The 27,653-nt window shown below is 42.9% G+C and overlaps 1 protein-coding gene across 1 annotated transcript; it reads left to right on the forward strand.

Annotated features, from left to right (window-relative positions):
* The first annotated feature begins 5,196 nt into the window (after positions 1-5,196).
* On the forward strand, positions 5,197-27,653 carry LOC103178853 (ankyrin repeat and fibronectin type-III domain-containing protein 1-like). The gene is given in 19 exon segments (XM_042341168.1): positions 5,197-5,382; positions 6,361-6,571; positions 7,596-7,622; positions 7,625-7,789; positions 8,609-8,722; positions 9,448-9,545; positions 10,425-10,515; positions 10,629-10,736; positions 12,478-12,565; positions 13,719-13,851; positions 15,082-15,201; positions 16,744-16,959; positions 19,030-19,196; positions 20,311-20,461; positions 21,863-22,028; positions 25,921-26,087; positions 26,455-26,665; positions 27,266-27,592; positions 27,631-27,653. Coding segments are annotated over 19 exon segments (2,769 nt in total).

Raw genomic sequence — 27,653 nt, forward strand, 5'->3', positions numbered from 1 at the left:
ACACCACTGAGCCAACATGGGAGCTGCTCTTGAGAACTCAGAAGACACTTGCTTCCACTGTACTCAATGAAGCTCATAACAGCTGATAAAACAGCTGGAGCTACTTTCACCCTGAGGGCCTGGAAGGGGATGGGCTTCTGACCTAGGTTAGGCTCAGTGCTGAGGCTCGCCAGCAATTGAATGGACTCTAGCAGAGATGGAAGTCTGGCAGGCTCCGGCCGCTCTTGTATGACATATGGTACTTGGTGGGAAGAGGCGGGAGATGGAGCAACTTGCGGAGCCACGATAAAACAAGCCAAAGAGGCTCCCAAATTAGATATGCTGCAAATGCCGTCAAATCCTGGCTGACCGTCAATGAAAAATCACTGCCGACATTCAGAGTTTGTGGAAAGCAACAGAACATTTTGAATTAACAGCGTTTCCAGTGCCTCACAGATCAGCACCTGTTGTATCACAAACAGCCTTACGTACTAGAGCTCTTTGCCAGCAAACGTATGCGTGAAGAGACCCCCTGAAGCCATGCCTGTAATTCTAATGTCACGGTATATGTAGCCACAAAATCCACAATCTGAAATGTTCCAGCAGAATGTGGCATTGCACTCAGTGGAACTGTGGCTGTTGGGAAGTTTGTGAGTGTTCTGATATGACAGAAACAAAGCCTGTGACAATTTCCTTCCTCCGAGATTGTCCCTGTATGAAGCTGCCACTCTGCACCGCTGGCTGCTCTTGAAGAGACTGATTATGCTGGCTTGGGAATCCCAACTCCTTCCTCTGGAAAAATGTCCTGTTGGATAATATTGCTGAGGAAATTTGGCTTTGAAGTCGCACTTTCTAAATAAATCTCTTGAATCATATGTAGGAGGGAGTAGAGGGAATTTGGAGAATCACCTGGGCAAGGGACACCCCAACCAACCATCCCACCTACTCTGTGCCCACGAGGGGAACACTGCATTGTTGGATGTATCTAACTGTCCTCAGGTGGATGTTTAAAGAACCCATGACACTGTTTGACAAGAGAAGGTGGTTTCTCGAAATATCCTCACCAACAATCCTTCAGATTCATTAGTCATTGACCCGATAACTTGCTGCACACCAACGAGATATACAGGAGTAATAAAGAAAGGAACAAACTGTAGTTTTAGTTTTTTTTGTGGTGGTTGGGGGGTTGGGTTCTGTGCTATACACTTTCTATTCGAGTTTTTGATTGTGAATGAATCAGCATCATATCTTATAAGTTGCTCTAACAATGGCACAGTGAGCAAAAACACTGTGTACATAGTCATATGATTCCCACTAGGGTGGTGGATGTGAGGGGTGAAATCTACAACATTGGAGTGCTCCATATTGGATTGTCAGTCTCAAGACCGAGTTCAAAGTCCCAATAGGGCTTGAACCAACAATTCTGACCCAGCAATGAGATTTCTACCAACTGAACCAAGGCAGTAATAATCATTGAATTTGATATTGCGTCTTATGTCCACAAGATGAGTGAAAGTGCGCCACAGAACTTACTGGGACGATACTGGCTTAAGAGTTTCTCTGACAGTATTTTATGTGTAAATAGGACTGTAATTACTTTCATCTTAAATCTGTTAGTTTTTTTCATATTCAAAGATGATTTCAACATCTCCAATAGCTCCAGTGTAAGCAATGAGTCTGCAATTTCACTCACATCTACACATTTACAGTAATTGTGAATTTTAAGAGTAAAGTCTCGGCGAGGGCAGGTTTGAAGAGCATCCTAGCTTATAACTTCTGTTTGTTTTAGTTGAAAACAGAGTGAATCCGCTGCTGGCGATGGCTGCATCGTTGTGTTGACCTTTGTGAAATGTGATAATCCACATAACAAATGTCAGCACGTAACCCTGCATGCTGTGACATTCCCGGTGTCACACTGCAAGGGAACAAGTGCCCGGAGCCAGCTGATCAAGCAGCAGTCACTGTTACTGTGCTTCCGCCTCACCTTTTACATTGAGGTCATTGCTAATGAACCAGGGAGCAGCACGTGAGTGCCGCCAATAGACATGTCTCGCTACTTACACTATTGCTGCACGGACACGTCTGACCATCGACACTACTGTTGCGTAAACATGTCTCATTATAGTCACTATTGCTGTACAGACGTAGCCCACCACATTCACCATTAAGGTACAGACGTGTCTCTCCATTGATAATTACTGTAGACATCTCACTGCTAACAGTATTACTGCATGTGTCACTGTTGATAGGTAATCTTTAAACCTTCCATCAGATCAACTCGTGTTTCCTCATTTCAAAAGGGAGCCCAACTCCCTTCAACCCTCTGCACAGCGTGCTAAGAGTTGCAATTATTTTGGTTGCTTCTGTACTTACTCAGGGATAATAAAGGCTTGTCTGTCAAGACATGTTTCTCTTATCTCTCCAGCTTCCGACCTCCTTTTCTGCATTCTAGCTACACTCTGATCACTGCTCCTCTGGTCTTCCCTCTTATTCGTCTCAAGTTCTAGATTCCCTGCTCTGCCTCCTTGCTGAATCCTCATGGAGTAGAAATCAAACCTCATCTTACTTTTTTTGACTCCAACCCATTCTTTCCTTGGACCTCAAAACTGTAGCACTCTTCATGTTTCTAATCTTCCCTACACCCTACAAACATTTACACCCAAGCTTGACATCACCTAAACCTCCACTTCCTGATTTACCTCATCTTTGTACAGTTTGAAACCTGAGATTTGAGCCTGAATAGAGATTAAGTATGAACACAGAATAGTACTGCAGCTCATGATAAATCACATTTCACAGATTACAATTTTAAAAAGTGTAACCCTCTGGGAAGATGAAGGTTTATTGCAGTAAACAATTACTCACTTAAAGATAACCCTTTAACTCGACTTCCTGCTATGTCTGCTTTTTAATATGTACATATTTACATAATGAAATTAGATTGAGTACACTTCACGTGGCCATTTCCAAATTATAGCATGACATTAATTTTACATCTGCTTTTCACTGGGTAGCATTCGTACAATAGCGGAAAACTGTTGGTTTTGCTAATGCTCAATAGGGCAGAAAGCTTCACGGTAATTTTGGAATCGCTGGGATGTGGTTCTGTGTACAAGATGAACGGAAAATAAGCTGCACGCAAGCATTCCAGGCTTCCCAGTCCCCGCCAATGCCGGAGCCCCCCCCGCCCCCCCCAAGCTCTGCGGAGGAACCTCTGCTGTTCACTTCTGTCACTGTTGTGGCGAGGCTGCGACATCTGCCCCTTTGTTAAGCTCACTGACGCCAGGTCTGACCTGCTGTTAAACACTCCTTTTTTTACGACGAGGCTTCTCAGTGGAAATGTCCTCCTGATGTCCTTGAATATATTCCTAACTGGCGACATTTGTTATTTCTTTCACAAATGCTTTTGAGTGTTAGGGAATTTAGGTGCAGCGATAAGCAATTTGGCCGTGCTAATAATGCCTGATATTCCTCCCGATTTGGCACACAATTACAGTTTCACTTAATGTTAGCCAACCAAGGTATAAATTTTGCTTCTTTCAAATAAGTGTAAAGATTTTCCTTAAACAACTGCTGTTACATTTACTGGCTTGGATTATCCAGGCGTTTCTCTGTGAATTATGGGGTTGGATTAGGTGAAATTGAATTACTTCAGGGATCAATGTTTTGCATCCTTGCCTCGGGACCCAAGTACAACAGGCTGACTTGCTGCAAGCATACAGCAATGGGGTTCACTCGTGATGATGATGATAATAATCTTTGCATTTGATATAGCGCCTTATCACGTCATTGAGATGTCTCAAAGCGCTGCACAGAATATACTGTAAAGTGAATTGACTGTGCATTTTGAGGGTGAAACATGATGGGAACTGATGCTCCTTCTTTCAGCTGCTTGCACTCTGTAACTCGAGCGGTGCCAGTAGATATACTGGAGGTAATGATAGGATTAGAATACTCTGGGGTAAAATCTTTACCAACAGGACACCTTTTAAGAACTGGCTTAAGAACCAAACTCTTGGTTGCTTTTCAGATCTTCTTTATTTGCTCGGCCTGTGTTTTATAGGCAGCGAATGCCGCTGATGTCATTGGGATTCCTGGCTTGGAAAAGCCACTGAATTGACAGAGTAAAGCAGCTGGAAAAACATGTACAGTGCATGCTTAGTTATTGTCTCAACTGATGTTAATCCAACTCTCTCACAGGCAAAATCACCATCTCCTCAAAGGCAGCACCTTTATTACTGACTATCACTAAATTAATCCAGCTGTCACACTATCGTTCAGTAACTTCTCCCAGCCAGTCTGTTTTATTGACTGCCTCCTTGCATTATCACACAGTAACTGCTCCAAGCCCAGTGCCCTGTGTACTGACACAGTCTGTACCGATGCTAATCCAGGGCCCTCTCACTGTGATCGACGTTGCCAATTACCTAAGTACAGTACTGCCACTTATTTCCTATCATTACCCGAAGAGACAGGTGAACAACAGGTTGAAGGCATATTCAGAGCTTGATTTGCCACTCACTCATCAGGTGGGTAGTCACATAGGTGACACTTGAAATAACAGGTTGAAACCATTTTTATTTTGTACAGTTATGTTGTGGAAAATAAACCATTTTAAGCAGTGGTCTGATTTATTGAAAAATATTTTGTAGCTTTTTCATCCCTCTGAAAGTCACACTCATCCACATGTCACACTTTCTTCCAGAGTTCAATGGATAGAGAAGTAAGGATTGTACCTATTTCCTGTCCCCTTCTACCCATCTCAACTATGTGGACCTCCATCAAGCACATGCCAACTATAATCCTCTGCATTATCCTGAAACTCATACTGAATGTGGATGCTACTAATGTTACAAAGGAGCTAATTGTATTGGTTTTGACTTGGTTTTGAAAAACTAGTTAGACATCTTCAATAGGTTCCAGACCAGATTTAAAGGTGAAAGAAACGATAAGGAAAAAACGTTCTCTACAAAGGATGAACTCCTATTCAGGCAACAGAGTGACCAAGACTGACTGGGTGGAGTGGGAAGAAGACTTCACTGTGTACTCTAAAACAAGGGTTTATCTTTCAGCAAAACCTAGAAATCTGTTTGAACAAAATGACACCTTGGAACAGAATGGAAGAGGGGCAACACTGTCCAGAGTAAATGGTTAAAACTTTGTGTCTGAAAGAACTAATCCTTGTGTTGCTCCTTTGGCAGGTCCTCATCTCCCAAGATGACCCAGCAAATGCGTGACCTCCAGCAGGCTCATGGGAAGAAGCTGGTAACGCCTTCCTCCCCAAATGCAGCAAAGAGGTTGTACAGAAACCTTTCAGGGAAGTTCAAGGTCAACTACACCTCGTTCGATGAGACAAGCTTGATGGGGAGAAATGAAAAGAACAAGCAGCGCAAGTCCTGTGTGGTAAGAATTTGGGAAGTCATAACCCTGCTCACACTCTGGGCACCACACAACGAGATTTCAAGTGCGAGTTCTTGTATACACATAACACTTGCTACATTCTGTATATCCTCAAAATATCTGGGTGCCATATTTGGGGCACATTCACGTTTCTACATTAATCTTAAATCGTTTGTACTTGGAGTATCGTTTCCGAGATTGGCATTGTCTGGTGGTTGATGTTAAGAAGATAGCCAAATAACCCCTTGAGCCTGATCTACCACTTTATTAAATCACAACAGCAGATTTTTTAATCCAATTTTCGCTTATCTTCTCTGTAGCGTTAAGTGCCCTTACTTTACAAATATCTACCGTTCCCATTTAAACATCCCAATTGATTCCGCCTGTATGGCCCTCTGGAATGGTGCATTCCACATTGTCACAACCTCTGTGAAGAAATGTTGCCTGCACCCATTGCTGCTGCCATTCTTGGCACATGTCCAGAAAAGTAACCGCACACAAGATAGGACATAGCCCTGGTGCTCTGTGCTCTCTAGGCAAAGGGAATAGCTAAAGAGTGCTGGGTGGCATTGAGCTGGGACGTCTTCCAGCGTATCCAGTGTCGCGTGTAACTGTAGATAGTCCCAGAGATGTGATGTGGGCAGGCTAAATAAATAGAAAAGTAACAAGCCAATTCTTCAAGGCGCTGTATCAAGTTCAGTCCCTGTGCTGGGTCCTGGCCTTTGTTTGCAGTATGGGAGGTGCCGGTGAGTGGAGGGCAGGGGCTTCTGTGTGAGAGGGTGTGCTAACGGGCAGCTGGTGCAATGAAACCTGATATGTGTGTCTGAACCAATTACAGCATTAAGTGATGACAGCAGAGCTACGCATGGGAGCTGACAGAGGCCACCACCCAGCAGTCGTGTTTTACTACGTTAAAATAAATACTAGACGAAAATTTAGGCGGGAGAGAAAAACATTGTTTCGTTCTTTTTCCTTTTGTAGAATTTTCACAGTAATGAAGCTCTGTTTGAGGCAGTGGAACAGCAGGATCTTGATACGGCCCAGATGCTCTTAAACCTCTATAGCACAGAGGAGCTGGATTTAAACACACCCAACAGTGAGGGCTTGATGCCTCTTGATATCGCCATCATGACCAACAATGTACCCATGGCCAAGATGCTACTGCAGGCTGGAGCTAAGGAGAGCCCACACTGTGAGTCCCACCCAATTGTTCTGACGAGTGATGCTTCCTTACCTCAAATGGAGACATAATTAATATTATAAATAATCTTGCATTCAGTATAATGCTTTTCACGTCGGGAGGGTATCCCAAAGCACTTCAAAGGATGTACTGTACAGTACAGTGACTGTGTGACAGTAGCCAATTGCATACAGCAGTGTCTCATAAACAGCTATGGAGTGAATAAGCAGTTTTATTTGGGGATTATTGGCTAGAACACTGGGAGGAACTCCCTTCTTTTTTCCAACAGTGCCACGGGATCTTGAATATTCACCTGATCAGGCAGATGGGTTTAAACGTCTCATCTGAAGGACGGCACCTCCAGCACTGCATTGGAGTGTCAGCTTAGACTATATGAGTTCCAAGATCCAATGTGGCGCTTGAAGTCCCAACCTTCTGACTCAGAGGCGAAATCAGTTGAATTGAGACTATTACTGCAAATATATCTCACCACAAGTACTATTGCTGATCAGCCATGTCTCACGAATGACTCCATTACTGATCAGCCATGTCTCACTATAACTAAACAGATTTTTCCTTTATGGGATGTGTAACAGAAAAAAAATATAGGTTAAGGGGAGTGGACTCCAATGTCCCTGATCAATAAAAATAGTGATCTTTCCAGTTAAATCTTTATACTGGCATTCCCTGTTGTGAAGACGTAGGGGATAAGATCAGAGTATTTTAGGAATCAGTGTACGTAGGACCTCGGAGTCTGTGTTGGACTCGTAAAAAAAATCAAAAGAAGAGCTTTGATCCTTTTAACATCTGTCCATTTCTGCTATATCTAGTTACAAAATTTTATTGGAATTGATGGCTGATGTTGTAGGATTGGGCGGCGAGTGTAATTTAGCTGCACGTTTTGGGGGTGAATTGCTGTGATTCTCTGTGAATGATGAGCTGGCACAGAGGAGAGAGAGAGAGAGTGTGTGATGTTCGCCAGAGTTCCAGGCAAAGGACTGAAGGGCTGCAGCTAATCGTGACCTCTTTCTTCCAGTTGTGAGTTTGGAGAGCCGGGCGTTGCACTGACGACGCTGGTGAGAGAGGCTGAGCAGCGTGTGAATGAGCTGACTGCACAGGTCGTGAATGAAGCTCCCAATGCTGACTGCACAGAGAAGGAGAAGCAGCTAAAGGCCTGGGAATGGCACTACCGGCTCTTCAAACGCATGAAAGCTGGCTTTGAGCATGCACGTGAGTAGCAAGAATCTGTCACTGAGAGCCTGCAGCCCATTCTCCCCAACAGCCTGTGCACTCAGCTTTCAACTGTCCCTCTTACCCCAAACGTTAAGCTTCCTTTAGCCAGAGACATCTCTGTGGAAACACGAATGTTACTGCACCTAGCACGAAGAATGGTTCTGACATAGGGTCCTCACTCTTCGTCCTCCCCTCCTCTCCTACCCACCTCTTCCTCCAGAGATGAAAGGCTGGATTCAATGGGAATCAATGGAATCGCCTCACTTGCCCTTACCTGCAGCATTCTGACTGAGAACAAACAGAGAGTCGATAATCATATTTAAAGATGGATACATTGAAGGAATCTTGCGGAGATTTGGATAGGTAGCGAGATGGCTCAATAGCTCAATGTCCAGCTATCTGACATCTCTTTGTTTCTTGATTCTTCAATTACTTTCTTGCCTTGAAATTGCTTACAAAGATTGGTTATCTTATTGACCTCTAAACATTTGGGAACTTGCCATTTGGTGAAGTGAGTGCTCGAACCAGCAGCTGAGATGCTGAGTGTTTCACCATGCATGTATCGTGCCCTGCTGTAACTTGCTGGAAACCCCACAACTGTATGTAATTTGTAGTATTTGCACAAAGGGGTAAGAAGTACAAACTGTTATCGCTGATAGCTTAGCTTCCAAATTTGTGGAAAAAAACTCCACCGACCTTGTTTGCACTTTGATGGCTTTCAGAAATCACAGAGCCCAATCTGACCTGTTAGGCTGACCAAAAAGACTCAAATTAGCAATTCCCACGCTGATTACTATTCTTGTACTGGACTCACAGGAGCTCCCGAAGCCCCAGCCAACGTCCAGCTGTCTGTTGCAAGCAGCTCCTCTTTGCACCTCACCTTCCAGGAGCCTCTCAGCTTCAACTCTGCTGTGGTCACAAAATACAAAGGTAAGGAGGTTTCATTTCAATCTACATGTGATTTTAATAAATGAAGCTCTTACGATGATTTTTTTTCCCTTTCCTGTCCTGATATTGACTTGTGCTGGAGCGCGGTTTGATGGGCACCAAGCCCCTTATGCTTTTCATCCAAGTTGCTATTCTTGACGTGTGAGAGGAGACAGTATCGTGAGCCAAGCTCAATCTTATCCCCACCCAATGTCTATGTATACGTTGGGCTCTGGATAATGATCAGAAGCAGGAACCCAGGCATTGGCTGATTCTTCCAATTCCATAATGCCGAAGCCAATTGTGGCCCCAACTTGTCCATGGACTGAGATCAGTTAACTCAGCAGTCTGGAATTCAAGCCTGCAGCCTGTGTAATTTTAGTGCTGCGCCCACAAGACCATCAGCAGAAGCTCACAAAACATTTCTATAAACGTTTATTTACCAAAATGTGCATCAATGAATCACATGAAGAGGCAAGGTGACAAAATGTCAATGTGACATTATAATAATAATAAAAAGAATCGTTGCATGTGACATTGCACCTTATCACATCATCGAAGCGTCTCAACAACAACAAGAAATTGTCTTGAAGGATTGCGGAGGATTTATTGTAAAGTGTAGTGACTGTGTTTGTAAGCATCTGGCAATTGAATGACTTTTTGCCAGATCTTATCTAAGATACTGACTTTGCAGTCTCTCCCTGTGCTGATTCTTTCTCTCTCTGCAGTCGAATGGAGCAGCTCTCCCGACTTCACTGCGGTAACAGGAGAGGCCGTGCTGGAAGAGTTGAAAACTCTACAGCACACGATCACAGGCCTGGTCACAGTAAGTAGCCCACAACCTGCTCACATACCACGATGGTGTCAATCAAAAATTACACGCAATACGTGGGAGGCGTCCAGAGATCAAACCCAAGACCACTTTTATGGTTAATTAATGACCCCAGGTAGCATCGCTATTAGGTTTCTCAGTTGTGGATTCAACCCCAGTGCTAATGGGGTCACAGCCTGGTGGGAGTGAGCATTGTTCAGTCAGGAGAAACACTGTTGATTTGTGCCTTCATATACTGGGTAAACATCAGGCTAACGCAGTAACGGACACTGCTTGGAGGTCACAATCGGTAATGGTGGGAGGGTTCGACTTGGCCCCAGATCAGCATTTTGTGACCTGTTTCTCTTGATGTGTAAAATAGACCAGTTCTGGAGACCAAGAATCGGTCAGTGTTAGCTTCGCCACTAATGAGAGTCCACTCAGCCATTCTCCTCGTGGAGACAGTGAGTGTGAAGCATTGCACATGCACAGGTTAAGAGAATATAAAGGACAATGTGTATACTCCAACCCTAGTCACAGCTCCAGTAGGATTAGCCTGTGTGGGTAAATATTGAGTTACAGCACATTGTGTCCATGAGAGATGATATTACAAATGTTTTGTTTGGGTGGAGAGAAGAGCTGGAAAATATATGATCATACGATTGGTGACGTCACGATGCAGAAACACTGACCAGCAATCGCACTCTGTTATAAAGCTGGTTGGATCCCAACCAAGTTATAAGAGACTCAATGGGTCAAGGTTCACACATGAAGAATGACCAATTGACAATATACTGGAAGGTGGCTGGAGGAGCCTATGAGGAGAGGTAGGGAAATAACAGTAAAGAAAGTTCTAAAAGATGGTTATTTTCAATCTACTTTCTCTTCACTCAGGGAGTTCCTTACTATGTCCAGGTAGCAGCCTATAATATGAAAGGCTGGGGTCCATATCAAGATTCCTCTCCTCCATTTGCAACACCATCCAGTAAGTAAATAATCCTTGCATTTGACAATGATGATGTTAACATTCTAGTTATGTTACTAGCCTTATATTAACAGCCGCCCATTGGTTCCTTTCTCCTCGTCTTCTTCCCCCAGACTGGAGGGAGTGCATTGGCAAAGAATCCAGAGCCAGGGGACAGACGGAAGCTCTGGACCAACTACTGAACCAGATTAGGAACACCCACCAGCACTGCATCTGCCACGGTTTGTGCGAGCAGCAGACCCGCTCGGTGGGGAGGGGGGGAGAGGAAAATATTAATCACCTACTCCGATAACAGGCTGAAACCTGGGGAGGGGGACAGGAATGAGCGATAACAACTTGCACTTATGGGATTGTCTCAAAGTGCTTTTAATGCTAATGGGAATCACTGAACAGGGAGGAAAATGGCAAGAGTGTGAGGCTGCTCCTCAAAGGCACAATGAAGAAAGGTAAAATGGTGTGATATGAAACGATTTTGATTGACAGATAGTTCAAGAGAATGGAGGCATGGTGACTGAAGGCGCACTCACTGATAGTGGGACTCAGGGAACAAGGCCAGAGCAGTAGTCAGAGTTGAATTATTGTTCACATATGTGTAGTGCGGGGCCAGGGAGAGAGAGCTGTGTTTGATGTGAGAAATGAAGAGAGCGATGTGCATGTGTGTAACGGAGGGAGAGAGAGAGTGATGTGTGTGTGTGAGGGAGAGAACGGTGTGTGTGTGTGGCAGTGAGAGAGGGGAATGATCGCTTTGGTCCCAATCAGATCCAAATTGAACCACTGAGCTTCATTGACATAAATTGGTCTGAAACCCCTTAGTTGGAGGAGGGACAGATTATGAGGAAAAAAGAGACAGTGAATGTGAGAGACAGAACAAGGAAGACAAAGGTTCAGAGGGAGGGGGTAGATGAAGAAAGAGAGAGCAGCAGTGAGACAAGGGGCAGTGAAAAAGGGGACAGGGGGACAGAATGAAGCTGAGAAATTGCGAAATGAGAGAGGAAGAGACAAGAGATGTAGCAGAGAGCGAAGGAGAAAGAATGTGTGTGTAAGGGAGAGAGGGGGGAGGGTTTAGATTCATGTTAACCTATAGAAGTAATGCTAGTGCGTATAGTGTGCACTGAGTGAAATTAACAAGCATTTCAGTGTTTCACAGCAATGAGTCTTCAGCACAGTCCCCACATTGTACACTGGATCTCAGCAAGACAGCAAATCACAACCAGACGCCTTGTGTCTCAGCAGCCGCTTGTTTTCCTACCACCTTCACTTGCCCTTGAAGACACAAGCCACTTTTGTTGTAAAAAGCCAGAATTTATTCAAAAACCAATCAGGTTACTAAATAAAGTGCAGCGACCCGCTAGCTCTACTGACAGGAGAGGCACTGGATCGAGCAGGCTGGTGCTGAAAGCTCCCAATATCTGGGCTTCCGAGGGTCACGTTGCTTCTATCATAGTAATCTTGTCAGCCAATTGCTGGCGTCTGCTTGTCACCCTCCTGGTGCTCTGTGATATGTCTCACAAGTGCTGGACAGAGGCTCCTCTAGGAATGAAGGCTTTGTGTGGAGCTTGTTCTAATGGAACACTGCCCACTGGTGCCACAATCCCTGGTCCATGGCCGAAACCTTATGTCTGCCTTCATGCTGCTTCTCACTGGCAAACACCAAAGACCAAGAAGAGACTGCTGCTTGCCTGTTTACTTGCTATGTTCTCTGTTAATAGAACATCAACTGAGTGCTCTGAGACGCTACCCCGTGTGGAAGGAGCTATACAAGTGCAAGTTGTTGTTGTTAATACTTCTGAGTATCTCCATTGTCTTCATTGAAGGAGTAAATTGGCAACACCTATTTTTGTTGCGAACCAGAGAATACAGCACTTCATCTTTTTCTCTCAAATTCCCGGGATCAGGTCTGTGGTCGTTCTTAATAGGAAATCCTAATTAAATATATGTGTTGCCTTTCTAGAAAATTCCAAGATTCACCCCCAGGCCGAAAGCACTCGATGTCCAAGAGTTTGAAGCATCTCTTTCAGCCGACGAGTAAATTTGTCAAAAATCTCAAAAGGTAAGCTGCTTTGTGCACCCCAATCTGAAGGAGAAATCAATTTAGATTATTCGTGTAATCTTTGAGCCTCTGATTTTCTACTTTTTACAGAAATACTTCTATAGATGGGAAAATGTATCACATGATGTTACTGAGTCATAGGAAGGTTCTAGGTTTGTGTTCCACCTACTCTCCCTCTCAAGGAGAGAAATTACACAGGTGTTCTGTGTAACACTGACAGTATCGACATTAACAGGATTTCTGCATCATCAGAGTTACTACATGAAACGCCAACCGGAATTGTAGCTCACACATGAGCACTTCCGATTGTTATCACTAAACAGAATGAACAAGAGCAAGACTGTTTTTACACAGAGCACAAGTAGATATGTGAAATAGGTTCTCAACAACAACAGTGGTTGCTCTGCTGATTTAATCCTTCAATCTTCAATTTAATCTTCAACCGTGCCTTCAGCTCCCCTCTCGACTCTCTACCCCCTCCTCGCTCCTTCCCTCCCCTCACCCTGACCATTTCCCCCCTGCTTGGGTCCCGACCCAACTGTCCAGCGCCTTGAGACGTCCTCCCGACGTGAAAGGTGCTCTGTAAATGCAATCTTGTTGTTGTTGGTCAATGGAGAATTGGCTAAGTATCTGGTTGGCGTTCAATTAAGAGCAGAGAGGAATGGGATTGAAAGTTATAGGTTGAGACCTGGCTTAATGAGGCTGAACTCACTCTCATAAAAAGGCAAGCAAATCTATTTTAATCCAGTGCCTTGTTGATGATTGACCAGGCAATTTAGCTCATCATGAGACTTGGAGATGTCATCATCTCCTCAAATCCTGTGAGCCAAAGGTCTAATGGATATTGCAGTCCCAACAGGGGATGTAGATTGTCAGTATGACCTGAGTTACACACTGGGTAGTGTGTATCCCTTTATCAATCAGGCCATAGAATGAATGTGAGCATCAAGATTAAAGCAAAACGATTTCACACTCTGTGTTGATTTTTTCCAATAACTGTCCATTGTAGGACTGGACCATAACAATTGATAGCCTGTCTAACTTTATATTAGTGTTGGTATGAACCGAGAATGCATTTTATATTGCGATGAGTGTGGCAATTAAGAGGATCGAGTGGTACTGAAGATTGTTGGTTCTGGTCTGCTTGTTACAGAGGCCTGTACTTGACAGCGATATTCTACAAGGGTGAAGACATCCTGGTGACACATGAAGACCAGATTCCAGTGGTGGATATGGACGATTCGTACTCAAGTTCACTAATGCAGGATTTCCTTTGGTTTACCAAGGTAAAGGGACAGGGTTAGTTTGCACCCATTGTTCCCGTGCACAGTAGTAACACACTGCCCAGCCTCAAACAGAGCACAAAGTCAGAACCTTTGCTTGGCTCACGTTAGACTTATTTATGAGAAGTGTGTTTAACAAAATGCTTCAACCTTTGAGGCACTGCAGACACACCAGGGTACTGCTGGGTCTCAGAGGTTGCTAATGTGGTAACTTCCTCCTTTCGATACAAAAAGCACATCACATGAAACGACCATATCAATTATCCATCTTTAAGCTTCCCATTGGTTGCAAGGCTTGTCTTGTGAGCCAATTTATAGGCAACGAAAAACACTTGTTTTTTTTTAAAAAAACTAAAAGTACCTCCTGCCTCTGAACTGGATTGAGGGAGCTGGGTTTTAAAGACAAAATAAAAAATATTTAGCTTTGAGTCTGAAATTCAGGGTTTGCATTGTGTGGAATATGTACAGAATTTATACAACTAAAATCAGGTTAGGGATTTTATCCCAACGACAGTTGGTTGGGGTCTCAACACGAAACGTCCCTTTAGTTCAGCTCTGAACTGGTGTTCTCGGTCTTAGAAGCCACAGGACAGTTGCTGCAGAAAATGCTGGGACGATGTTGCAATTGGTTAATTTGGGGTACTTTCCAGAGATTTGAGCCGATCAGAGCTTTACTTTGCATGAAACACTTCTTTCTGCCTGACCTGAGATAGCTGATATACGGAGTCTCTCAAACTATGTAAATCCTTCATTTTCCACCTCGCTCACCTCAATAAAGACATAACTTCCTCCCAAAAATGTATAATAATGTGCATGTTTAGTATGTTCAGCGCCAGTGGGTTCTCTCACCCGGCGTCAGTGATATCTGCTTGAATAATTCAAAAGAGAGAAACCTTTGAAACAGGCCGTCTGTATTTATTTATATAAAATAATTTATTTAAATTAACACCACAACTTCAAGGTATTGAATCTAAGTTTCACCATTGCATGGCTCAAAGCTGTTGAATTAACAACACTCAGTTCTGCATACAGGAGCTAGATTGGAAGGCACATTAGATGAATTGTGCATGGAATACTGGCATCGCTGACCATTTTATTTTGTCTTAAAAATGAGAAGTCCCATGAAAAATCACTCGTGTTAGTGATTGGTGCGGGATTGATTCCATGTAGAATTTATGCATTGTTGGTGTCATTGTTTAGTGATAGAAGTTGTCCCATTCCCTCTCGACTCAGGTATCCTGCATGTGGGAAGACAGTCGCTGGCTGCGCCAGTGTATGAGTCCTTCTTTATCCTCCTGTTCCTCCGTACTCCAGGCCCGCCATAAGATGCTCGTGGCAGTCGCTCAGCTTCAGGTGAGAACCGTGCGTTCCTCATAAAATCTTTGAAGAAGTTACATCTCTTGTGAAGTTGGACAAAATCCACTTTGTGCTTTGGTGATAGATTAATCCTTTCCACTAACTGCAGATTCCACTTTACATTTCATGATGGGTTTCCATTCCATTAACTGTAGCTGATAACATTAAATGTTTTTGAAATGCATTAATTCCAGTAACTAGAGCTTTTTTCACTCCATGTTTTGGAGTCTATTACTTGAGCATTGTCCACTCCTTGTTTGTACAGTTTCCTTGGGAGAGGCACTAAGTCAAATGAAACGATTATTATTATTATTGCAATAACTCAGGCAATCTATGTGCCCCGTTTTTTGGAAGACTCATCTATGTTTAGTGACTTATTCCATTCACTGGAGTTGTCTCCAGTCCTTGTCTTGTGGTCTATTCTATTCACTGGAGTACTTTTCATGTGTTGACACAGATACAACAACAACAAAATTACATTTGTATAGCGTCTTTCACATCGGGAGGACATCCCAAGGTGCTGGACAATCAGTGATTCAGACCTGAGCTGTGGGTCGGGATCAGGGAGAGTAAAGAGCATAAAAGAAAGGAAAATGACTGAAGACACGGTCAAAGAGGAGGGTCTTGAGACTGGTCTTGAAGGAGGCAAGGGAGGGGGCCAGGCAGATGGGCTGCGGGATGGAGTTGGATGAAGGTGGGGGCAGAGTGGCAGAAGGCATGAATTAGGCCGGAGCCCACTGAGCAGAGGGAGTGGGTAGGTTGGTAGGGGATTAGAAGGTCACAGAGGTAGGGGGGAGAAAGGCCATGGAGGGCTTTGATGGTGCAGACCAGGATTTTGAACTGTATGCTCTGTGTGATGGGAAGCCAGTGGAGTCGGGCGAGGATAAGGGTGATTGGTCGTGGAGCCTGGTAGAGCCATTAAGTCTTTACATATGGCGTGAGCTAGGAGCAAATGGCTGAGGGGGATGACTATAATAAACAGCATTCACAATGTATTAGAACTGTTTTTAGTTTGGCAAACCAGTTTTCTGTGGATATAGAGAAGAGCCAGAAGAAGCACAGATCTTTTTTTGTCACTGTGTCACCATAACGGAAGTGACTCAATGGTGGGTGTCACCTCATGGAATAGTGCTGCTTAAACCCAGCGCCAAACTTTTTCATGAAGATAGTTCCCTCCGAGCCCTTCTCTAACTTTCTCCTCACTAAAGGTGTTGCTTCATGGTGGGATATGGTTCCAGAGGTGCTGTGCCTCACACAAGAGGTCTTTTTTTCACGTATAAAACCTAGACAGTGAGTGTTGGCAGTCTGAGTGGTCTTGGTGAGGTTGGGTGCATCACAGCAAATTGAGATGCTTTCCTTGCCTAATTTCCACACATGCTCTCTCAAGCAGATAGGAATCAGGAACAGGAATGCTAGCCAATTCCCCCCCCCCCCAATTCAGAGATGGATTGGCAATTATATCACTCCAAACCAACAGCTAAATTGTGATGAGTGAGGTTGACTAGCTGTTAACACATCAACTTTGTCTCCTTTCTCCAGGGGCTACTTGGAACCCAGGACCTTGGTCAAGTATACTTTGAGCCGATGAAGGACAAGCATGGCAATGTGTTGATAGTGACCTTGAGGGAGCTCAACTCACACCAAAGCTTGGAGAATGTCAGATGGATCCCGCTTTCAAAGATACCAAGTCAACGCAAGTCTCTCTCCTCATCAGAAGAACCCACGGCACTGGACACATTACTCCTGACACTCCATGTATGTTGGATGGTTGTAATGGGTTACATATTACAAATTGGGTGTGAAAATGGTGAGCCAATGCAGTTTGCTGTAAGAGCTGGCAGGGGCAAAATCTGTATGTGTTAACGTTAACAGCCTAACGTCAGTGGTAGGGAAACTTGTAAAGACTATAATCCGGGGCAAGATAAATTTTCACTTAGAAAAATATGTGCTAATAAAGGACAGCTAACACAGATTTGTTAAAGGCAAATCGTGTCTAACAAACCTGATAGAGTTTTTTGATGAAGTAATGGAGAGGGTGGATGAAGGTAGTGCAGTCGATAATCCTACATGGATTTTCAAAAGGCGTTTGATAAAGTGACACATAAAAGACTTGTAAGTTAAATAGAAGCCCATGATATTAAAGGGACAGTGGCAGCATAGATACAGAACTGGCTGGGAGACAGGAAGCAGAGAGTGGTGGTGAACAGTTGATTTTCTGACTGGAGGAAAGTATGCAGTGGTGTCCCCCAGGGGTCGGTATTGGGACCACTTTGATCTACAAAAATTGACCTGGACTTGGGTATAGGGAGTACAATTTCCAAGTTTTGCAGATGATACTCAGCTAGGAAAAGCAGTAAACAGTGAGGAGGATAGTAGCAGACTGCAAATGGACATAAACAGACTGGTAAAATGGGAAGACACGTGGCAGATGAAGTTTAATGTGGAGAAATGTGACATCATGCATTTTGGGAGGAAGAATGAGGAGAGGCAATATAAGCTGGTGGTACAATCTTAAAGGGAGTGAAGGAACAGAGAGACCCAGGGATTCATATGAATAAATCTTTGAAGATGGCAGGTCAAGTAGATAAAGCTGTTAAGAAAGCATACGGGATACTAGGCTTTATAAATAGGGGCATAGAATACAAAAGTCAGGAAGTTATGATGAACCTTTATAGAGCAGTGTTTAGCCCTCAGCTGGAGTACTGTGTTCAGTTCTGGGCACCACACTTTAGGAAGGATGTCAAGGCATTGGAGAGGGTGTAAAGGAGATTTACCAGGATGGTACCAGGGATGAGGGACTTCAGTGATGAGGAGAGGCGAGAGAAGCCAGGATTATTCTTTGGAGCAGAGAAGGTTAAGAGGAGACTTAATAGAAGTTTTCAAAATTATGAGGGGATTCGATAGAGTGAACAAGGAGAAACTATTTCCACTGGTGGGTGGGTCGGTAACCCGAGGACACCGATTTAAAATAGTTGTTGAAAGAAACAGAGGGGAGGTGAGAAATTTTTTCACACAATGAGTTCAGATTTGGAATACATTGCCTGAAAGGGTGGTGGAAGCCGATTCAGTAACAACTTTTAAGAGAGAAGTAGATAATTATTTGGGGAGGACAAGTTTGCAGGGCTATGGGGAGAGAGCAGGGGAATGGGATTGATTTGCATAGCTCTTTTCAAAGAGCCACCACAGACACGATGGGCCGAATGGCCTCCTTCTGTGCTGTATGATTCTATGAATTGTTTTTATTTTTTAATCGCCCACAAAATACTTCACTTTACAGTTTATTCTACAAAGCGCTTTGAGATGTCTTGATGACATGATAAGGCACCTTATATGCAAAGATTATTATTGTTATTATTATTATTTGAAGAGCTGCACGGGAAATCCATTACTGGGAGTGCTATTCTACTTTATTTTATTGCCAGGATTCCACAATACAAAATGACCCTCACAATTCATCCGAACACACAATTTTTTTAAAAAGAGGTAGAAATAATTGCTTGAAGATAGCAAGTGACAAAATATTGTATCTGCAGAACTGTGCGAAACCACATCTATTGCCAGCCTCCGCACATAAACATGTAATTGTAAAGCCAGAAATATGATGGGTGAAATTACTGTCACAGCTCTCAGAGGGTTAATACAGCTGTTCTGTCTCCATGGTTACTCTTTTGTATTGGTGTTGTGTCTGCTGGATTCAATAAGTAATGCCGGATATTATCATGACCAATATTAGAAAGAATGTTTTATTTGTGCATCGTGCCTGCTTGCTGTGAAGGACTATTGCAGATAGTGTGTTGATCTAAGTTGTGTTTGGGTTGCCTTTAGGAAAAGCTGGCCTACCACAAGAGGAGCAACCAGTCCCTGACCCCAGGCCTCTACCTCGGCTACCTAAAGCTCTGCAGCTCTGTCGATCAAATCCGAGTGCTTGTCCCTCAAAAACTACCCAATATCCTCTGTCACATCAAGATACGGAGCAATCCCAATATCTCCAGGTAATATTTTTTGGGGGCCAACCGGGTGTCTGACACATGGGGAAACCCATCAGCATGCTTAAGAGTATCCAGACCAAACTGAGAATTCCATACATCCCACCTACACATGGAAATTCCAGAGATAGATTGTTGAAATGGAAAGCGCACTCTCTCACTGGAGGGACGCTTCCTGCTTATCTCCAGGTAACAGGACATCAAACACAAGGGGAACTATCCGCTATCCCTCGCTGATCTTTTTACAGTGGATTTCCAAACACTCCATGGGGGTAAAGTATGTAATGTGTTGCAGTAACTAATGGCTTCAAGCAACTTTATAGACTTAAATAGTGTAGATCTGATTTACAACCAAGGAGTATGAAATCCTTGGCACAGCTGTTCAGAGCTCAATGGTACCCTCGGCAAGTAAGAGCTTGCAACTGTCTGGAGAGCATGCTAAATGCCATCAGAGAACAGACCATCCAAACTAAAGTGTGAATTTTAAGAGGGAACGCATGCTGTGCCATTTCTAGCGAGGGAATATCGAGAAATGTGTGACTTCTGTCTTACAGGCCTCCCCAGTGCACCAGGTCCTGATTCACACATTTGTTCATTGGCCCAGATTCAATGAACGGGCTTTTGTACATCTGTGCTCACCACATGATGGAGAACGAACACAAGGTCGTTCTTTCTTGATATGTTGTCATGAAAATGATTGTGGCTCCAGGATAGGCTCCAGGATAGACAGAATTCTACTTTTCTTGTGAGACATTGAGGCATCTGGGAGAAGGTGCTCTCCTTGGACTTCCTGCCTTGGTGGAGGCAGAGCTGCAATATGACTGAGTCATCTTTTGGAAATGCCACTTTTTTAAGACAATACTTTTCTTAATCTCGGTAAACAACACAGTGGATTTTGAATGTGAATGAACCACTTAAATGCTTTCTTGTGATTTCTGATGTCATCTGAACTCCTTAAAGTGTTATTCCTTATAATTTATCCCCAATTGTTGTTATCCTATATACTCCTAGCGATTCTCCAAGCTATTTGTTCCGTATGTGTTCTAGCCTATATGTTATTCCTAGATGTGATGCACTTAATGACTGTCGTTATGGGCACATCTCTTCTTTCCTCCCCCAGAGATGAGTGGGAATGGCTGCTGAACCTGACCGACCTGGAAGAAGCCACTCTGGCTGAACCTAGTCCTGAAGATACCCAGAACATCTTTCAGCAAGAACTCAGGATATCCATTACAGAACTGATGAATCAGATCGGAATTCCGCTCTACCAGGTACAATAAACAGTATGCCCGGCAACTCAATTCCAACTGCTTTACAGCAGCATCCTAAGTCCTGTACATAGCTTCAGCCAGAGCAGCAATTTGTGCCTGCTTCTGCAAGCTAGAATTGCCACACATTATTCATTCTTGTACTAAAAATAATACCCTCATATTTCACATTATAAGGAGAACTGCCTGATTTTTAATGGCTTTCTTACATCACACTAGACTGCTTCTGTTGGTGGTCATTTTTTTCACCAGATTGGAGTTCTAGTTGCTCCTCTCTTTCTACTGAATATAAGAGGCTGAAATGAAAATGAGGTTTTAAAAAAAAGTAGCTCAGTTGTTAACAGGCACAGGTTATAATGTGATAGCAAAGTGACTTCATTACCTTTGATGGTGACGAAGTAGTTTAGCAGATTACATACATGGGATGGGTGTCTACGAGATGGTGTGCATGATTTGTGGAAGGTAACAATACAATGCAATTTACATTTACATAGCGCCTTTCATCGGGAGGATGTCTCAAAGCACTTGACACAGCTAGCACTCACACTTATATAGCATCTTTCATGTAAAATAAATACCTCAAAGCACTTTACCAAATAACATTTTACAGAAGAAAATCCGATATCCGTACCAATTAGGATTATGGAATTAAGATAGATGGTTTTATTGGAGGAGCAAGATTCAGCACTAATGGGTCAAATAAAATTGCTCGTTCACTCCATGGCTGTTTGTGGGTCATTGCTGTTTGCAAATTGTCTGCTGAATTCGCCCACAAAATACACTTTGCATGATATCCTGTGCTTTGAAGCATCTTAGTGACGTGATAAGGCGCAATACCAAATTCAACAATTATTATAATTATTGTTATTATAAATATTATGTGTTGTAGATTTCTAAGGGACTAGCCTCATCACAGTGTTGAGTCTCTGGCTCTTTAACTGAGGCGCGTGTGTAGATCTCTCTCTTTAATTTTGTGCTCACTCGGATCGGATTTCTTTACCTCATGTGCATGCACATAACTAAAAAAAATAATTTCCCGACTTAACTCAGAGCTCTGATGTGGACCTGTGACATTTTCCTCTAATTTGAAATAAAATGGATGATGTTATGGAGACAAACGTACCATGCACCAGCATCCAACAAACAGCAGCAGTGAGATGAATAACCAGTTATTTTGGTGTGAAATTTGGTTGAGGAAGGAATGTAAAGGAGATTAACTGAGCACAAAACCTCTTATGTTTATTTGAAACAGGGGTGGAAATGGGAACGTAAAGTTCACCTGACTCACAAGCCAGAATCTAAATGAATGACTCGTTGAAAACTAATGATCTGGAAATAATTAAACGTGGTTGTTTGATGAATGGTACGGAAAGTGATTCATCTTTTTGTCGTTTGTCTCGCTAGGCCAGAGAGTTCCGTCTGTACAGTCAGGAGGTTTTGGAGTTTGGGGACAAAGTGTCATTTCTCCTTCTTCTGCCGCCCTCGGATGATGTGTGCACAGCTCCTGGACAGAACAACCCCAACCCGCACTCCGGCTTCCTCACATTGCCTCTTCAGATCTTTGAGCTGGGTGAGTAACGACGCTTTGTATTGTAGCCTTGGAAAAATATGGGGGTGGGTTTTGTTACTTAACAAAGGAAAGGAGACCTACCATGAGGACAAGTGTTACAGAGGGAACTTCACCATCAAGCCCTCAATTTCAGAGGGAATATCTCAAATAGGCCCAATGTTACAGGAGGGAGTCTGTCCAATTAGAGAGAGAGAGAGTCTCATCCTTGGGATCACCTGTCACAGGATATATCTTATGATCAGTACCCTTCTTAAAATCTAGTGGCTGCGAGGAATTGCGGGAAGGATGCTTTTGATTTGTTGTAGAGCTGTTGCCAACAGATGCTAGAATGTTCTGACAAGACTCTGGTTAGTGATAGAAGAGTTCAGGTCTCTTGGGGGTCACAATTGAATCCTTTCTTGGTTCAGTGAAAAATGTACCATGAGAGTGTTGGCTAATTTGCTTCTTATAACAGATAGGCTCATATTTTGTTTATAGCCTTGCATTTGTCAGGATTTACAAAGGTCACAGGTTCAATCTATCCCGAATCAGCAGCTGAAGGTGCTGCAACTGCCCTCATCACCACTATACTCGAGAGGACATAAATCGTCCAGAGTTACCCATTCCTGATCACTTTCCAGTGATTGTGACTACAGTGGAGTCCTGTAGCTCAGTGGTTAGAGCACTCGCTTTGCAAGCGAGAGACCTGAGTTCAATTCCAGGCAGGGCGAAACCTTGGGCAAGTTTCCTTACTCCACACGCCTAATAATAATCCCTCCAAAAAACAAAAACAATAATAAATTGGTCATTTTCAATCTATGACTGTTTGTGGGACATTGCTGTGCGCAATTGGCTGCCGCGTTCGCCCACAAATATACAGTCAACTCACTTTACAGTATATTCTGTGAAGCGCTTTGGGACGTCCTCCCGACGTGAAAAGCGCTATATCAAATGCAAGGATTATTATTATTATTATTATTATTATTGATTCCAACAAGCAAGTGGCCCAAAATTACTATTGGTCTTCACCTAAAGACCATTGTCCGAAAATGTCATTCATTGTGTGGAACTTTCAAACATTCTTCAATTTAGTCTTTTTCTAAAGCTTTTTTTCTCTCTTGACAACTGTGACAACTTCTGAATGAAAGCTAAATTTTAAGATGAATCTCAAGGCTAAGACCGTCAGGATTCTGGTGAGCACAGAACTGCACTTGGCTGTGGGGTGTCCAAGAGGAATAAGATCCTGCACTGCAATAGGTAGAATGCTGTAATGGAGTCTATCTCCACCATGAGAAGACATTAGCCAGGAGACTGTTAAATCATCCCATGCCAAATCTAACATATTTCTGCAGTTTACAAGAGTTGCTGTGGATTTGAAAATCATCCCCCCACCGTCCCCACCTCCCCCATCACTCCATGCTTTAACCATTTGACATATTTGAGTTCCACATCTGGCAACAGAGCTGCTATATCTTTGAGCAAGCCATCAAGCTTTCCCGTCGGCACCACCTTCACCATAATCACATTTTCCAAACTCATTTAAAAGCTCGCTCAGGCTTTAGAGTCGCATTCAAGTACCTGCTCGGCTCCTCCGTGAGGAAAGGGTGAAGACCATCTTTTATCTTGTTTTCTAGACTTGAAGCCATGCTTACATTGTTAAATGTGAGAAACGGTTTCTGCTTAGATCAGATGCCAATGCAATACAGTAAAGATGCCAGTTAACAATCTGTGACAGTGCTGGCTGTGGATTCAGAGGCCAGTGGGAAATTGTTTTTATTGCCCTTTTCTTTAAACTGATTTATTTTTTAGCGTCCACCCCCTCTTTCAGTGGTTCAGCAGATCAATGTACCATGTGCTGTTATACTAAGCCATAGAGCGTCATAAGATTCCCTGGTTTGATCTATGATCTTTTTTGCTGAGGTACTTGGAGTTAGTAGAGAATATAATATGGTTGAGGCACGTCCTTGAACCCAGTTAAAGGAGGAAGGGAAAATATCAGCACAGCTACCTTTGCTGATTACTACCCTTATGTCCTGCTGGATAGAGCAGCCATTGAAGACATAATCAGTTTCAGCTTCCTTTTATAAACTGAGAAATCCAGAGGGCAGCACCCCACCAAAATTGTAAAGAGTGGAAAAGAAGAGAAAATAATAATATAAATCGAGTAATGGGTAGCAAGAATGAATAGTGGCAAGGCCAAGAGTGGGGTTCTAAACACCTGTAAAGACTGAGGGAGGTGAGGAATTCTATAGGCTTGATAATTAAGAGAAATTGATTTTCAAGACTGAGTTCAATAGATTCTTGTTAGGTAAGGGTATCAAGGGATACAGAGCAAAGGGGGGTAATTGCAGTTGAAGTACAGATCAGTCATGATCTAATAAAATAGCGGAATGGGCTTAAGGTGCTGAATGGTCTATTCCTGTTCCTGTGATGAGTTTGGATTTAAACACTGTGATTTGCTGTAGTGTCAAATAACCTGACTCTACTGACTGTCAACTCACACGGTGTGAATAACTTCCTGAGGGAAACATTGAAGGGCACCAGCATTTGTTGAATCATCTCAGCATTCTATGTCCATCCTAAAATACCTTGCAAAGCTTCATGCACAAAATTTGTCCTGCCTGATGAACTCCTTTGAGCAGGTCTTGTATCTATTGTGCACAGACATTTCAATCCAAAATTAACCATCACTTGCTGTGTTAGTTGTTGTAGGGTTTATGAGACTGCAGAAAATTTGTCGCCGATCAATGCAAGGTCTTGAAATATTTCTGATCTCACTTGTCATATCTTCTTACCAGCTTTGATATTCTTCTTGCAATAATAGAATCATTTTGAATATGCTTTCTTACTAGCTTCTATGAATAATTGCTTTGGCACGTGTGTTTCAAAATAAATAGAAGGAAATATGTTGTGTGGCTTGAATTATAGAATGTTTGAAACGCTGTGCTCAAACAGATATATGTACCTATGAACAAAATGTTTGAGGGAAACCACTTGTGAGATACTGAGTTTGGCATGAAACTGTTTGGTACCATTTGATAGAAGAAATTCTGAGAGGATGAACCAGAAAATTATTGGTCGTTCAATGGATGGCACCAACTTCGTTCAAGAAAGGAGTCATTTGACCAATGGAAGTGTGAATTGTGAGCATCATTTCATTGAGGAAGCACACTCATAGGAGAGCTTAAAGGTTCCAGTGAAGAAATCATTCTGAACAAGTTGGAGTCAATCTGGCTACTTCATTCAGTCTTTGGAATTCAAAATAAATTGGAAGGAATCTTTGGAACTGTATTCTGGTTCTCTTCTGCTGCAAGTCTGCAATAGTAAACAGGAAAAAGAGGAGTCTTTGGCTGGCACTCAAAGTCATTGATTCATAGAGCTCAAGAGAGAAGATATAGATCATCAAGACAAGGAACAGACAGTCATGTTCCAAGAAGGGATGATTGAAGCTTCTGTACAGACAGCTATGCGATATGATTCTCTTAAGAATTTTCCTGAATTGTTTACCATTTTCTGATCAGTGACTAGCACTGGAACACGTCCAGAAGGAAATATCATTAAATAAATAGGATCCAAAAACCATCTCATGTTATTAGCATACAGTGTGAATGGAGACTGGAAGAACAAGATTAAATTAAAGAACTTCATATCTCTAGGGAAGTTTTTTTTCATGATACGTTTGGTGAATTTCATGCTACTCTTGGTTGATCAATTTAAAGGATGTCATTGATTGAGATTAGAACACTATCTGCCTGTTCAGGTGGACGTTAAATAATCGCGGGGCACTATTCAAAAAAGAGAAAGGACTTTCTCAGAGTAAATTGGCTTAGTTCGCCTATAAAATATAAGGTTTACTGCACTTTCTCAAGGTTTCAGCCCATGATGAACATTTGTCTTTTGTTCAACTTTTCAGTTCACTTTTTTACCTACGATAAGGCGTTCATAAGCCAGTATTGTCAAGTGTCAGCACTGTTGGAGCTAGACTCCCTCCTCTCACAGCAAGCTCTGAGGGAAGCATTCTCAGACTCCGAGGTCGTGGAAGCCAAGCAGAAGCACCAACAAGTGCAAGACTTCATGCAGGTAAGCAACATTCTACTGTCCAACCTGAGCAGGGCGAATACTTAGGCAAGTTTCCTTACTCCATACGCCTCTGTTTACCTAGTAAGAACCCGGTTTCTATTCAATTGTTGGATCTCTTTCTGAGAGGAATAATCCATCCAAAAAAAAATAATAATTTGGTCACTCAATTCACGACTTTTGGTGGAACTCTGCTGTGTGCAATTGTCCTCAGTACAGAGTAGCATTAACCCTAGAGGATTAATAATAATAATACAACCTTCTGCAGATTGACTGAGACAAAATCAGCAACTAGTTGACCGGAGATGTTATGTTAAATATCTGTGAAACAATCCATGCTGTCCTGGTAATAATCTACGATATCTTTTAGCAAATGGAAGAGATTTGGCGGGAGATGCGTTGGATAATGGATGTTCTGCAATATGCAAGGTACAAACAGCCTCCCGGTGGGATCCCTTTGACCTGGCTGATGTATTTTACCAAAAGTATGAGCAAAGATGGGGCACAGTCCACTTTGTGCAACCCAGATTACCTGCTCTCCCCAACTCCATCGCCAGAGCCTGGTCGGAAACAGAATTCTGGTAAGTATCTGATTAAAGACTCAAATGTCGTAATGTGAACCCAGTGTAGTCAGGATTCATGAACTAATACTATGTACCTTTCAACCTTTCAAAAGGTTTTGCTGCCCTAAGCCTCCATGTACTATAGTTCTATAACATAAGATAGTAGGAACAAGAAAAAGCTATTCATCCCCTCCAGGAAACCCTGTTTTTTAGGTCCATGTACAGGGAACATTGAGACAATATCATCTTTCACTTCATTTAAAAATGCACATTCCTTAATACATTCAATAAAAAATACATCTCAGAAATGTGTTAAAGTAATATTTTTAAAGTGTTCTTCTTGAGTCACCTAAAATTTTACATTTTTGATGCACAAATATTATTGCAGTCCTACAAGAGTCCCAAATGCATGGCGTCATGTATATCTCATTAGGCATCTTACATTTCCGTGGAGGCAACCGGTTACAGCAAGGTCAAGGATTGTTGAGGAGGAAATAATTGGATAATAGAATTAACATGAGATCGCTGGCAGTGTATTCAGTGGCTATCAATACAAGGATTAATAATCCAAAGGGACAGACACTGAGTAGTGCTGAGTACGTTTGATTTTTTTTCCAGATTCTCATGGGATATCAGATGAAGACGGTTCCTCAGAGGTATTTTTGGCAACAGACAGTGATTATGACTCCAGTAGAGCTCAGAGTCCCAAAGAGCTGGACCTCATCTACTCAGCAGTGCCCGATTGCAGCAGAAGACCCAATCACATCCTGCGTGACAGCGCTCCCGATGTCCTTCGAGCTTATGAATTCAGATCGCCGATTGCCAGCAGCAATCAAGAGGGCCCAAGGCATCCGACAATCTATGACAGTGATTTTGTCCTTCCCAGCAGACAGCTGGAACTATTGCATATCACAGAAAAAAGACAAGCCTATTGTGTCCGAACGAGTAGCCTTGACATGCCAAAGCAGTCGTTCCATATTCAGAGAAAGTGCTGGTCTCGACCTGA

The sequence above is a fragment of the Callorhinchus milii genome, unplaced genomic scaffold (assembly GCF_018977255.1).
Source record: "Callorhinchus milii isolate IMCB2004 unplaced genomic scaffold, IMCB_Cmil_1.0 Scaffold16, whole genome shotgun sequence".
NCBI lineage: Eukaryota > Metazoa > Chordata > Chondrichthyes > Chimaeriformes > Callorhinchidae > Callorhinchus > Callorhinchus milii.